This window comes from Sinocyclocheilus rhinocerous, unplaced genomic scaffold (genome assembly GCF_001515625.1).
Source record: "Sinocyclocheilus rhinocerous isolate Xijiao unplaced genomic scaffold, SAMN03320098_v1.1 scaffold202, whole genome shotgun sequence".
Taxonomy (NCBI): Eukaryota; Metazoa; Chordata; class Actinopteri; order Cypriniformes; family Cyprinidae; genus Sinocyclocheilus; species Sinocyclocheilus rhinocerous.
In genome coordinates, this window is record NW_015641016.1 from 219,044 (window position 1) to 234,267 (window position 15,224).

General features: G+C 36.7%; 1 protein-coding gene across 1 annotated transcript; it reads right to left on the reverse strand.

Annotated features, from left to right (window-relative positions):
* Window positions 1-855: 855 nt before the first annotated feature.
* Window positions 856-7,485, reverse strand: LOC107753735 (SLAM family member 9-like). The gene is made up of 6 exons (XM_016569948.1): window positions 7,467-7,485; window positions 2,294-2,614; window positions 1,792-2,097; window positions 1,272-1,556; window positions 1,041-1,184; window positions 856-948 (listed from the first exon to the last, which is right to left on the reverse strand). The coding sequence occupies exons 2-6, from the start codon at window positions 2,535-2,537 to the stop codon at window positions 932-934; spliced, it is 996 nt and encodes a 331-aa protein (XP_016425434.1). The 5' UTR covers window positions 2,538-2,614; window positions 7,467-7,485; the 3' UTR covers window positions 856-931.
* Between the last annotated feature and the right edge of the window lie 7,739 nt (window positions 7,486-15,224).

The window sequence follows — 15,224 nt, forward strand, 5'->3', positions numbered from 1 at the left end:
TGGCTGCTTCAACACTAACTGCGGTTACTGAAACCACGCGTTCTTTCTTTGCGTGAACATTTGGGTGGCATTATGCAAATATTTCCATATAGTGTGGTAGATATGTGGGGGCGTGTTAGAATGAGCCGTTTTAGGGGGGCGTGGCAGAGTCTTAACTTTGATAAAGAATATCTCTTTGGGTTTGAGACTTTAGTCTTTGCAACTTCAGGGATCTTATCTATGCACAATCAGCTTGTAACACTCCAAAGAGAAAGGAAAACTTGAAATCGCATCATATGACCCCTTTAAACAACATTTTTTGCACATCTAAAAAAAAACTAAAAGCTGAGCGCCTCCTGCTGGATGAACTTTCGAGAGGAGAAACATTCACAGACTGTGATTATTAATTATTAATTATTTTCCATTCATCATTTTTTTTTCTAAACCTTAATTTTATAATACTATTAGGAAAAATAGGCAGTAATATAAATAGTAATCATGTTTTAGCTGTATAGCCTATAGGTTATGGTTTACTAAAGAAAATCTTGCAGAGGTGCCAAAATAACAATTTAATAATAAATGTAAAAAGAAATGTTTTAGAAGAAAAAAAAAACACATGAGCTTAACAATAATGTACATTTACAAATATAAATACCGTAAACCTGTGTATATATATGTATTGCTCTGCTGAACTCGTTAAAATGTACATAATGTATTCCTCTAGGAGGCGCTCAACATCATAAATGTAATAAAACATGAAGAGACTCTTGAACCTCAGAGTGAGAAAACGTTATTGATAATGGTCAGAAAATACATATTACAGATGTACAGCAGTAGTAACGAAAGATATGTGTGTCTCTACTCATATGTGGGAAATATAAACAATAAAGTCTTTCAAACTAGATTTTTTTAAATTTAGACACTTAAAATTGCAGAGAGAGCATGAGCTGCTTTAGATTTCAATACTTCCTGAAAAAGATCAAGATATACAGCCATAAATTAATAAATCTCACAAATATTTATACAACAGTTTGTGATGAATGACATCATCAATCATGTACCTGGTGTGTGAATATGTGTTTGATCTGGTTGAGCTCTTCTAGATCTGATCTCATAAACCAGAAGAATGACAGTAGCCACGCCCACCAGAGCAGAGAGGACCAATCGGATCACAGCTTCAGTAGAACCACAACAGTGGACAGAGTCTGAGGAATAAAAACATCAAACTAAGATCAGCTCAGTCAATAATCGTTAATATCAGCGCCGACATCAACTAATATCAGCTGCTGTACCTGAACATGGTTGACAGAGTTGACTGATGTCCAGATGTGTGGTCTGGTTGCTGATGGGATTGTTGAGCACACAGCTGTAGCTGTTTTTATCCTGATATTCCACCTCCAGAGGTAGAGAGAGACTGATGCTGAGATCAGACACACTGATGCTGGACAATAAACTGTTTCCTTTGTACCAGGAGAGAGTCACATGACCCACATTCACCACTGAACACACCAATGAACAATATGATGATGATGATGAAGAAGAACAGTCTCTGCTGATGACAGGAACAGGCAGACGAGCTGGAAACATGAGAGAATAAAGATAATTGAAGATGAATGAATATAGTCAAGCTTGTGGAAAAAAACATTGAGAGGAACCAAGACTGATCAAAAGAAGAGCATTTAAATACAATTTAATAGAAAGTTAAATATAAAGCTAAAAAAGCTGATTTGTAATTCTAAGCAATTAGATACTTCCTTAGATTTACTAATACTTAATGCTGCAATAAATAAATGAAACCAATAAAACACTCACCATAGACAGTGAGACTGAAACTCTCAGTCAGTTTGTTAGTCCGTTGTTCATATTCTCCAGCATGATGAGTTGTGATGTTTGTGATGGTCAGAGATCCAGTTTGTTTGTCCAGCTTCAGTCTGTTTCTGAATCTCCCGTCAAGAACATCATCAAATACAGTGGATATGTCGGTCGGTTTATTGATTTCAGCGATTAAAGCGTTTTCACTTACAAACCTCCACTGAATCTCATCATCATCCATTATTTCAGTAAGACCAGAGTTCAGAGTGACTGAATCTCCCTCCTTCACTGACACTGACTTCAGTACTGTAACACCAAACAGAAAGAGAACAATCAGAAACAAGGATAAAAGTGATTATTTGATGGTTTACTCAAGCAAATAGTTTGAAGTTTAAATTTGAAATAAATATCATCGTGAATCAACAGAAGCAAAATGGAGTTTGAATTATTAATTGCATCTTTGTACTGATTAAAATATAAAGCATGTGAAATAACTTCCCACCAAATACAGTGATTTTGAAACACTTTCTCACACTGTTGGTCTGTAGTTTATAACGTCCAGCATGTTCAGTTCTGGTGTTTGTGATGGTCAGAGATCCAGTTTGATTGCTCATCTTCAGTCTGTCTCTGAATCTCCCATCAAGAACATCATCATATACAGTGATGTTGTCGGCCCTTTTATTGATTTCAGCTATTAAAGTGTTTTCAATCCAAAACCTCCACTGAATCACATCATCATCCTTCATTTCAGTAAGACCAGAGTTTAGAGTGACTGAATCTCCCTCCAGCACTGACACTGACTCCACTTCATCACCAAACACACCTGAAGAACAGATTTTTTTTTACAGATTAAGCTTTAAACTCATTTGATGTTGATTTGATGAAGCTTCACTAAAATACTATTAATAATAATAATAACAATATTCTACAGCAGTGCAAAAAGATGACAAAAGATGATCAATGACAAGAGATTTATACAAGAGTTTTGACAAGAGTTCTATATGAAAAAATAGCTAACTAGAATGAATTTTAATACAACCAACACAAATGCTGTTGGTTATTTGAGCTTCATATTTTATGGAATCAATAACTAACAGAATAACCTGAATAACTTGAATTCAAACTTGATCTCAGATTAGTATCATGGTGCATTTCTATATGAGAATAACAGTGAATGTTAATCCTCTGACTAATTTAACCAGTCATTTATTACATGGTACCAGAACAGAAGCAATTGAAGTCATAAAAACACATTTCAAACTAACCATCCAGACGCCACAAACACAGACAGAATGAAACAATCCAAAACATCTTTAACGGTTTTAGTCCACAAATCATATGAAAAGACAAACTCGTCAAAACTGGTTCAGTAATAAGAAATATTTTCTTCATCGGTTCACTGAAAAACCCATAACAGTGATGCTTAAAATGTCTGAAAACACTCCCGACTGAACTGTGATATTTATCTGGTTGTGTCCTCCCCAAACCTCAGTTAGTTTCCGTTCACACGTCCATCTCCTTTAATATCACGAAAATCAAGAAGCTTTTGCTGATCTTACATTTTCAAATGAATTTTGGCCTTGTGTGAAAACTAATAAAAGAGTGAAATATTGGATTAGAAATCAGTATCTGCTGGTGTTTTATTTAGTGTTGTGAGCTGTCAATCATATTTGACTTCTGACTAGGGGCGTGCAATGTTGACCAAAAAAAAAAATTTTGATTTTTGTTTAGATTTTGTAAACAGTAATTGTGCTAGGTTCCCAAAGCATTTAATTTTCTGTGCAGTTAAATTTGCTGCAGTAACAGAAATTAACTTTTTTCATTGTCTTAATGAGTGAGTCACTGAATCATTCATTCAACCAATTTGTTCAAAACGGCAGACTGATTCAGGAACAAAGCAAGTGACTCTATTTATTAATAAGTCTTTGAATCATTGACTTGCACGATTTGTTCACAAGCACAGATTCATTCAGTAACAAAATACCACCTTGTGTTCTTCTGTGGATTTATATTATATTAATTGTTAAAATAGAGTGTCACGCCCATGGACTGTTTTGTGTTTGTTTTCCCCCCCCACGTGCTCCATGTGCTAGTTTTTCCCTCATGTCTGATTGTGATATTTATTCCAGGTGTTTCTTGTTAATTTCCTCGTTTAGTTCCCTATTTAAGTCCTCTGTTTTCCTGAGTCCGGCGTCCTGTCTTAAACGACAACTCCCTTGTGCTCCGTGTGTGTTCCTTCCTGAGTGTCTTTTTTGGATTAATAAAGACTGTTCCATCACAAATTCTCCCACGTCTCCTCGCTCCTTCACTCCTCGTTCCTACACAGTAGGCAGGATTGTAACAGAAGACAGGACCTAAAAAAACAGTAAGCGGCGCCCCTTCTCCCCGTGTTTTGTGCTTTGTTTTCCGTTCCCCCCTCCCCCCCCGCGATCATGGAAACCGCCGCGAAATTCTCCGGGATCTCCCTTTTGTCAAGTTCGCCCGAGAATTCTGCGGGCTCGCCGTTATGACAGCGCTGGACGATGCAACGCTGAATTCTCTGTTCTGGATCGGGGCCAACTACCATCGCCCGGTCGACCTCCTAGACACCACAGGACTGAGCTGGAGGGAAGGGATCCTCCGGTGTCTGGAGAGTGTCTGGCCCCGATTCAGAACCAGCCCTCCGTCAAGCCCACCGGCCGCTCGGAAGTCAAGCCCGCCGACCAATTCACTCCCCAAGCCCTCAGCTAACAGCAGCTGTTTCCCTCACCTCAAACCAAAAGAGGAGTATGAGGAGAAAAAGACTGTCGGCTCCAGCCCCTGAGTCCGCTCCAGTGTCGGCTCCAGCCCCGGAGTCCGCTCCTGAAAGGGCTCCAGTTCCCACGTCCAGCCCAAAGAGGGCTCCAGTCCCTAAGTCAAGCCCAGAGATGGCTTCTGTTCCCACGTCCAGCCCAGGGAGGGCTCCCGTTCCCACATCCAACCCAGAGAGGGCTTCTGTTCCCACGTCCAGCCCAGGGAGGGCCCCCGTTCCCGAGTCAAGCCCAGAGAAGGCCGCTGCTCCTAAATCAGGCCAACGGACGGCCCCAAAATCCGAAATTTCCCCCAAGGAATTTTTTTTGGGGGTGCTATAGGGCTCCGGCCGTAGAGGCCTTGTAATTTCACGCCCATGGACTGTTTTGTGTTTGTTTCCCTCCCCAACGTGCTCCATGTCCTAGTTTTTCCCTCATGTCTGATTGTGATATTTATTCCAGGTGTTTCTTGTTAATTTCCTCATTTAGTTCCCTATTTAAGCCCTCTGTTTTCCTGAGTCCGGCGTCCTGTCTTAAACGACAACTCCCTTGTGCTCCGTCTGTGTTCTTTCCTGAGTGTCTTTTTTGGATTAATAAAGACTGTTCCGTCACAAATTCTCCCACGTCTCCTCGCTCCTTCGCTCCACGTTCCTACACAGTAGGCAGGATTGTGACACAGAGCAAATACAAACAATATTATTTCTAAAATGTAACTCAATATTAAGTTCTTGTTTGTTGAACTGTTGCATAAAATCAATATCACATTTGCTGATCATGCTGATGTTGAGGAAAAGAGCACGCTTGCGTGTGCGATATTGCTTAATTCTGTCATATGAGTCAAGTATAAAAAGATATTAAAGGTCATACAGAATTTATACTCATATCTTGACTGTTGTGGTCATTCTAACTTTCATTGCATAAGCTACATCATGCAGTGATAGCATGAACTATCAATGCGCTCGCGAGGAGTTTATCATACTAGGAGAAAAAAAACAAAAACGCTTCACCCACAAACTATTGACACACACATTTCTGTACAGATTCTGTGCAAAACAAATATTGCAGGGTATGTTTTTGGAGTGTATCCATAATGTTTGCATGTGTTGTTACAGCAAAATTCATCAGTTGAATGTTAATGAGAAAACACCGTAACCTGTAAATGTAATTGTTCATTTAGAGAACTTTGCATTTGTTTACCTGAGAATTTTTTTTTTATTATTTGATGAGTAATACTTGAGTTTAAAACAAGATCTTGGTGATTGGAAAATTTGATGAGAAATACTGAGTTTATAACAAATTCTCTCTCTCTTTTTTTTTTTTTTTTTTTTGGATTGCAGATTTTGGTACTTTGGCAAAATAACTTTTTTTTTTATTATTATAGTTGAAACATTAGTTTTTTCTCTTTTATTCTGGAGAAACAGAAGTGTAGAGGCCTGGATCAGTGCTTCCTAAAATCTTCATATTTTACCTGTATGTGATGCATATAACAGTAACAAGGCCGAGCGCCTGCTGCTGGATGAACCGTCGAGAGGAGAAGCATTCACAGACTGTGATGATGCACTTTCACTGTTATTAACATCGTCAAACACGTCAAAACAATTATGTAAACTTAACACTATTTTGAGTGATATTACCTTGGCATTAAAACAGAGTAAACACTGCTGTGAGGGTGTTTCTGAGGGAGTGATGGTGAATTTGACTTCTTTCTCTTTTCTGACCGCTGTTTTTCTTCTTGTGCAAAGTCGCGGGAATGCTATGGTGGATCTTGATTCATACTCGTTTATTTTTACTCTCTTATGTTTTTTTTTTGCTTTCAGCTCGTCTGCCTCTTTCTGCCATCAGCAGTAAATCTTCACAATGCTCTTCATCATCAAATGAAAATGCAAAGACGACCTTGTACGACGGTTAAGGCTAGAAGGCATACAGCAAAAACTACTGGGCACGCGTGCACATCAATATAGCGTAATTTTTCTCACGGTATACAACAATAATTACTATTTTTGCATTATTGTAAGGGGTAGGTGTAGACGTTAATAAAACACAATCTAACTAGGTAGAAAATTCAATTTATTGCTAGCTTCCGGTTTTTGCTGAATCGCTTCAAGCCACAACCTTGTACGACTGTAGAAGTTCACCAATCTATGACGACTTCCGGGTCAGAGAAATAATTATTCAGTACATTAAAAAACGTGAAGCGGTACAAAAATAAAAAGTTAATAATATTTTTTACAAATAAAAAGATAGACAGAGGGTGCATTGAGGGTGTTGACGTTTTCCTACCTATTTTTCCTACTAGGCAGCCAATTAGGAAAAGTTTTTAATGAAAGCCCGTTTTCCCTGTTGAAAAAACCAGCATATGCTGGTTCTTTGCCAGCACATGACCAGCATAAACCAGCAAAGGACCAGCTTAAACCAGCATCCCAGCTTCAAAACATACCTAACCAGCATATGCTGGTTTTTTCAACAGGGTTGCCAGTGAAGTGCTCCTTTAATTGGTAATTTCATCATAAAATGCTATTTACATATAGTAAAATTGTCACATTTGAATCAATTAAATATAGAGGTATTTTGTTCTGATCTACGTACGTGAACATGAGCTTCAGCAGGTCCCTCACACACCTGTAGTACTGATTGGTTGTTTAGTGACACCCTGTGGTGAAATAATCGCCAGTCAGCCACTACTTTCTCGGATCGCATGGACTGCTTTAGAACTTCATATTTCAGTGAGTAGCAGTCACGTAGCCTACTGTAGCCTATATTATGGTTAGCTGAGTGGTCAGCCGGGTGTGGGGATGAGAAACGGCAGACGGCAGAAATGTTGTTGACATGTCACGAGGAGACTCGAATATTCAGATGCGGATATAACCGAAAAAAGAAACCGAAAATCTTTGAACAACAATAGCCTACCTACAGAGGCGTAACCTGGTCAGTCGGATAGGGAAATCAGAGACGGAGACACGATGGAGCAATTTATGAAATCCGGATCATATTTATACTTACAAATGTACAGCGAAATTTATTATAGCCTATTTCAAATTAATATTAAATATGACTTCAGTGTAATTTTTGACCCACTTGGACTTGGATAGCCTACATTTTATATCTAATTTTATTACATTGCAGAAATAATGCTAACGTTAAACGCTTTTATCCACGTTGCAAGGTTTAATTGTTCATGCTCGATCGAATCCGTTCGGACCGATTAATGACAGTAAAATTGTTCTAGAGCTCCATGGATTCAGTCTCGACAGGTGGTTTGCCCTTGGACCATGGTTGCTCGTGATTTTTATTTTATTTTTTATTGCTGAGACTTCTATAGACTCGAAATAGACTCGTGATTACTTATTTAGGCCTATTCAGAAATGCTCACGGCTTTTTCAACATTTGTAAAAAAAAAAAGACGTCGCAAATAATTTCGACTTTATTTTGCTGGTTGAAATAATTTGTTTGCTTATCAGTAGTTCTGGAACTCAGATTTGGTTAAATGCGATGTGAAAAGGGTCATATTTTGCATTCATAACGGTCTTAAAAAGTTCTTAATGTGTTGAAAGTTGCAGAAACCTATATGTAAACTGAAGAACTGATATGTTTTTTTCTGTTTAATCGGATCAAGGGCATTCTCTTGCCCTGAAACGGCTCAGAATGTCTCCAGTTACTACCAGTTTCGATTTTACTTCACTCGACATTGCGTCAGCAGCTGACGCACTGAACCTACAACCAATATTAGTTAACAGAAATTATTTCTTCTAGCAGAAAGCTCTGGTGTGGATTCACTAGTACTCAGTACTGTGTGTGTGTGTGTGTGTGTGTGTGTGTGTGTGCATTGGATGGGTTAATTTGCGAGTATGGGACACACACCTTTACATTTACATTTACACTCTTAAAAATAAAGGTGCTTCAAACGGTTCTTCAAGCGATGCCATAGAAGAACCATTTTTGGTTCCACAAAGAACCATTCAGTCAAAGGTTCTTTAAAGAACCATCTCTTTCTTGCGTTTTTGTAATCTGAAGAACCTTCTTTCTCCACAAAGAACCTTTTCTGAAACCGAAAGGTTCTTCAGATGTTAAAGGTTCTTTATGGAACCATTTAGACAAAAAAGGTTCTTCTATGGCATCGTGAAGCACCTTTATTTGGAGAGACGCACATGCTTCAGCGTGCTGCAACACGAAAAGCCCTTCTTGTGTTTCCATTAATAATGAATGAAAATAAATGAAGTGGATCAGCATATAGCTGCCATGAATGATGGGATGAATCGTGTCCCATGTGTAAGTCTTTTGTTGTAAATAGACACGTTCTGTAAAACCCTGTTTAGATATTTACTGTCATTGTAATGTATTTTCATGCGGCTGGTGTTCTAAATCTTGAGTGGAAGATATAAAGCATCATGTACTCCGTGCAACTGGAACATAATATTATTCGATATGAAATGTACTTACAAACAGCGATACGAAGCACGCTTTCAGAATAGTTTTGTTTTTACTACTCCTGAATGGTAAGAGCTTCATATCTATTTGTTTGAACAATTTCGGTTTCACCTTAGGCTAAATATATATATATATATATATATATATATATATATATATATATTTTCATTTTGTAATTGTTATCGGTTTACACTACACTCTTAAAAATAAAGGTGCTTAAAATGTTCTTCACAGCGATGCCATTGAAGAACCATTTTTGGTTCCACAAAGAACCATTCAGACAAAGGTTCTTTAAAGAACCATCTCTTTCTTGCGTTTTTGTAATCTGAAGAACCTTCTTTCTCCACAAAGAACCTTTTCTGAAACCGAAAGGTTCTTCAGATGTTAAAGGTTCTTTATGGAACCATTTAGACAAAAAGGTTCTTCTATGGCATCGTGAAGCACCTTTATTTTTAAGAGTGTAGTTATTTAGCAGATGCTTTTATCCAAAGTGACTTACAAATGAGGACGATGGAAGCAATTAAAACCAACAAAAGAGCAATAAGATGCAGTGCTGTGACAAGTCTGGGTTAGTCTAACGCTGTACAAATAGCAAGGTTTCTTATAATAAATAAAGAGAAAACAAGTAGATAGAATAGAAAAATAATTGAGAACGTTAGTATTAGAGGGTCGATTTTATATATATATATATATATAAAGTTGTTTTTTTTTCCATTTTATTTCAAGTAGTTACTTTGTGTCACTGACTGTGCAAAAGCATGTCTTCAAAGTCCAAAATAATACACTGTGTGATGAAGCATATAAGAATATAATGCCTTAATATTTCAAGTAATGAACGAAATAAATACCCCTGTATGAGTTTTTATTTTTCAGATTTATCACTCAAGAAAGTGTGCTTTGCTGAATATCATCACATTTGCGCTATTGCAAATGTAATATTAATTGTATACAAGTGTTTCACTCCTGAATATATCAGTTTTTGAACTAATTTAGTGGGCCAATTATTCAAGGATTCATTCATAGATAGTCACTTGCTTCATTTCTAATATATTCACTCGTTTTGGATCATTTCATTTGAATGATTCAATAAATCATATTTCTAGAACTTTAGCAAAAAAATAATATTTTGATCATGTTTCAATCCACCTTTAAAGTCTAGAGGATACATTTTGGAAGGCAAACATTAACCCTGATTTTGAGAACAAAAGTTTATACCATAGACTGAAAAACAGGTTTCAGCCCTCGGTTTCAGTCTTTCTTTCGTTGTCCGTTCTTATATCTGTATTTGGTTTGTGTTTATCCTGCTTTGTTCTTTTGCTGTGTTTTGTTTTTGGTTAATAACATGCCTGCTGAAGATTTTATCTGATACTTGTTTTTGTGAGCCAATACCTGACACATAGGTATATACAGGACAAATGATTTTAGAACTGTTTTTATTTGTTCCCCAGATGCATTTGGTGCAGAGACAGATAAAGTCAAAGTAGTTTCAGTGAAAGAGGGAGAAAATGTTGCTCTGCGTACTGGTGAGACTGAAATACAGAGAGATGATAAAATACTGTGGACGATTGGAGATGAGCGCACACTCTTAGCTGAAATCCATATGAAGAACAAAATCTTCGAAACGTATAACACTGATGATGGGAGATTTGGTGACAGTCTGGAGCTGGACAAATATACTGGATCTCTCGTGATCAGAAACACCAAATCCACACACTCCGGAGTTTATCATCTGAAGATTATCAAAAAAGGCGCAACTGTATACAAGAGATTCCAGGTCAATATCAGCGGAGGTGGTGAGTAAACATTTTAAACATTTGTGTTAATACAACAATGTTAGACACACTTTTGTAGTACCAAGAAATTTGACCAGTTTTACTGGGAAGGCTGTTTTTATTTGCCATTCCAAAGCAAATTTTCCAAATGTACCTGTAAAATGTAGAGAATTAAATTAAAATAAATATTTAAAATGCTTTTGAACAGGAAGAAAGAAGAGAAGTCTCAGTTTTTGAAATGTGTTTAGGCTCCTCTTTGTTCAAATCAAATACTATAGAATGGATTATTCTATAGTATTTCCTCCTGTAGTGAATGCATGCGTTTTTGTAAAAAAAAATATCCATATTACAAACGTAATAAACACTTTTCTCTCACTTCCGGTATCTGTCATATGCGGAAGCCGTTCCGGCGGATGACGTATGACGTTGGCGTTGCGTGATTAGTGACGAATGCGGAGAGAGAACAAAACAAAACGCCGGTCACGAATTAGAAGTACAAACCGAGGGCTAATTTTCATTTTTGGGTGAACTAACCCTTTAAGTTCTTTCCATCGATCAATTTCTTACCTTCACATTTGAAATATTTCATGAGGTTAACTTATACCCTACTTGTGGTCAGTCTGCACAAGATCAACATGTTTGTTTTCTTTGCAGCTCCTTTAAAGGGGTCATATGATGTTGCTAAAAAAGAACATTATTTTGTGTATTGGTGTAATGAAATGTGTTTATGCGGTTTAAGGTTAAAAAAACACATTATTTTCCACATACTGTACATGATTGTTTCTCCTCTATGCCCCGCCTTTCTGAAACGTGTCGATTTTTACAAAGCTCATCGCTGATTTTATAAAGAATATCTCTTTGGATTTGAGACTTTAGTCTTTGCAACTTTACAGATCTTCTTTATGCACCAAGAGCTTGTAACACTCCAAAGAGAAAGGCATGAAATAGCATCATATGACCCCTTTAAATACAAGACAAGCATTCGATTTACGTCAGAGCGTCCACGAATCTTTCTACAGTGTTGTTGGCAGGGCAGCCAGAGCGAATTTTGACACTCTCGACGGTGTGAACGCACGGTTATACCTCTTCAGCATCCATAAATCGCCTTCCTTTACTCATTTTGTCTTTATTTATGAAACTGATAACCGCTAATTTAGTGAGTGAAAGGTGTTGCCTAGCAATGTACAATGTTAAAACATAAGCAGCACGAAAATGACAGCGCGAACATACAGGCATTATATAGCGGGTAAATTTGACCCGCGCTGGCGCTTTTATGATCTGGTTTTATCTAAACAATTTTTAACAACAGGGGATTGTAAATCACACAATTTTAGTAAAAGTCAATGACAGGGAGACTTAAATGTTTCATTGAAAATCTGTTATGTACGTTTGAAAAACGGTTCTAGTGTTAAGCAAAGCTTATACTGTCTCTCACTGATCAACGATTTTAATGACATCATAATAGGGGTGTCACAATATACCAATATTTACGATAATCGTGATATTTAAATATGAATTTAGGAGTGTTGCAGTATAACGTGATAACCATAATGCATAAAATGAAAAGTACCCAGCATTAAACTCTCGTGTAATTTTTTTTTTTCATACTTGTTGATGAAATAAATATATACTACTACTTTAAAAAAAAAGAATAATAATGAAGTGCAGTAATATTATCACTATTATTAATTGATTTTTTTATAGTTATATTTAATGGGTCACACTATGTGCAGTGTGAGGACCAAACCAAATCTCCAGGTTCTCTTATGAGAACCAGGCTGAAAAACTTATGTGCACCACTGGCATTGCACTTTCTCCCATTCATAAATAATAGGAGTGCACTGTCTATGTATATATAAAGTCTTTGGTTAAACTAAGGAAAAACTATGGTAAATATTTATCAGGCCAGGTGCAAAAGTAGAATCAAGAGCTGTAAAGCTTTATCATCCATAAATTATGGACCAAGCCATCCGTCACGTTTCCTCCTGTGTAAAACTCCTATAAAGTGCTCCTGAAAAACGGGCCAAATACTCTGCCTCAAACAGCAGACAGATACATGTTATGCCAGATTCAGACTACACATATTTTGTTTTGCCAATTGAGTGATTTTGTTGCTACTTCCCCAACCCTTTCGAGACTTTTTTTTTTTTTCAATTGCTTCGTGACAAATCTGTCGGTTGTTGTGAACTATGACACACTCTAGAAAATAAAAATGCTTGATTCTTGCATCCCGACGCACAATGAATGTTTACGAATCCCCACTACATCTTACATGCAGCATACAGATTGTGCCAAAATCGGGCTAAAATGGTGTATCTGAACCCGGCATATGTCACACTGTTACAAGCATTTGAATATTATACATGTCATTTTATGGCTTTAGATTTTCTTTAATTTTGATCAAATTAAGTACACATTTTAAACTACTCTTATTGCATTATTTCAGAAAAGGCACCTCCCAAGAAAAAAGGATGGAAATCTCTTCCAATTCGTGATATTGTAAAAACTTGTAAGTAAATATTATGATATACATCAATCTATGAACATGTTACTTCATTTAAAGGCTACAGGAAAATTGATAAATCAGCAATGCTTCGGTACACTTTAAAGTATTTGTTACTGTAATCTATGTACTGTTTCTCTTTTTCTTTTTAGTTTTTTCCTTCATGTTTGTTGGACTGATTGGACTCATAATCATTACATGCTGTTTCTGGTTTACAAGACTTCACTAGTTAGTTGAAACTATTCACTATTAGTTGAAAGAAAGTGCAAAAGAAAAAAAAAAACTCAAAGAAAGTTAATTCTGAGAAAACCTTGTTAATCCTTTGTTCACAGATAGAATTTGGTTTGATATTTTGTTTTCTAATCAAGTAAAATTATGTGTTTTAAGTGTCCAAGTATGTTTTAATGCCATTATCTTTCACCAATCAAATCACAGCTTCAGTAAAAAAAAAAAAGTTAACACAATTTGAAGGTTTACTGAAAAATACCATCATAACAGAATTTGAACAAACTCTTTCAAAAGACTTGCAAACTTTAATACTAGAGTTTCTCTCATTGCAGTTGGCTGTAGACTTGAGAGGTAAACAAGAAAATCTTGTGCTATGAACATTGTGATACATTTTGTGTTTCAGTTCATAAGGATATAATATAGCATATCAAATGCAACCAGTCCTGGTTTTTCAAATTTGTTTTCTGACTTGTATCCTACCTGATCTTATGACGAAAACGTATGAGATCTTGTTCGCAAGACATGAAATATGGACCAATACGTACATATCACTGCAGTTTCCAACAGAAATTCACACTAGAGGCGGTAAAACAGCGAGCACTTGTAATTGTTTTCATACACAGTTATGATTACAGCTCCATATGTTTCGCTTTGCCTTTCCAGGCGTAACAAGTTTGCTCGGTAGCTCAGGTGGCACGGAATTGGACTTAGGATGCGGAATACTTCGGTACAAATTCCGTGAAAAACAGGACTCACGATGAAAGAGCTAAAAGATGAGAACGAAAAACAAGCTAAAATGGCATGCTTGTGATTGCGTTTTTACGTCACATTCGCTTTTGTTCATACTATCAGGTTTAGGTGTAGTGCGGTATGTAATTTTAAAACGTCACGGAGCATTAAGGCCCGTTCACACCAAGAACGATAACTATAAAGATAACGATATTAGTGTCCACACCAGCGAACGATATCGTCTGTTTATTCTAAGCGCACGCGCGTCTGCCGCTTTAAATTCTCGAGCTCGTTACAGCAGGATGGATTCTGATTGGCTGTCAATATTTTTATCGTTCATCAGCTGGAAAAAAATCGTTATATCGTTTCTCTGTGCCTTTATCGTTATAGTTGTGGTGTGGACTCTGCTATTCTTTAATATTGAGAACGATTTTTAGAACTATATCTTTATCGTTATCTTTATAGTTATCGTCCTTGGTGTGAACGGGCCTTTAGACTTATAGCGCCACTCAACGAACATCTCAAGTCAGAACTGCAGTGACACCTACAAAACCAACGTCACATGAAATGTACCATATGTACGTTCATCTGTTCCAGTGGGGAAAAAAATGAACACTCTTCCACTCAGTGGATATTTCATGTCGAATATCTCACGAAACTCACGCTACGTATTTTGCTTCTTGCAAAAAAAGTTCCCACAGGTACGTTTTTGTCATGAGATCAGGCTGCTTGTATCTACTTTAATCGAATGTCAACGTTTTCAGTGTTAAGTCTTGTTAGTACCGATATTACAATCCAGCTCAGAATTGCTTGTAAAATTGTGTTTTATTTTATTTTTTTTATTATTATATTTTCTTTAAAAAATGTTCTTCTTAGTTCTATGAATCTAAAAATGCTTGGTTATATAAAATTATCTTTTTGTTTGACATTCCTCATATCCTGTCTGAAGAAAAAGGTTAAAGGGATAGGTCACTAGCTAACTAACTAAATAAATAAATATTCTGTTAT

Coding starts and splice junctions, on each gene's coding strand:
- LOC107753735 (XM_016569948.1), bottom strand. CDS start 2,537: ATGAAGGATGATGATGTGATTCAGTGGAGGTTTTGGATTGAAAACACT. Junction 1,557..1,791: donor TTTCAGTCTCACTGTCTATG/GTGAGTGTTTTA, acceptor TCATGTTTCCAG/CTCGTCTGCCTGTTCCTGTC. Junction 1,185..1,271: donor ACTCTGTCAACCATGTTCAG/GTACAGCAGCTG, acceptor TTTATTCCTCAG/ACTCTGTCCACTGTTGTGGT.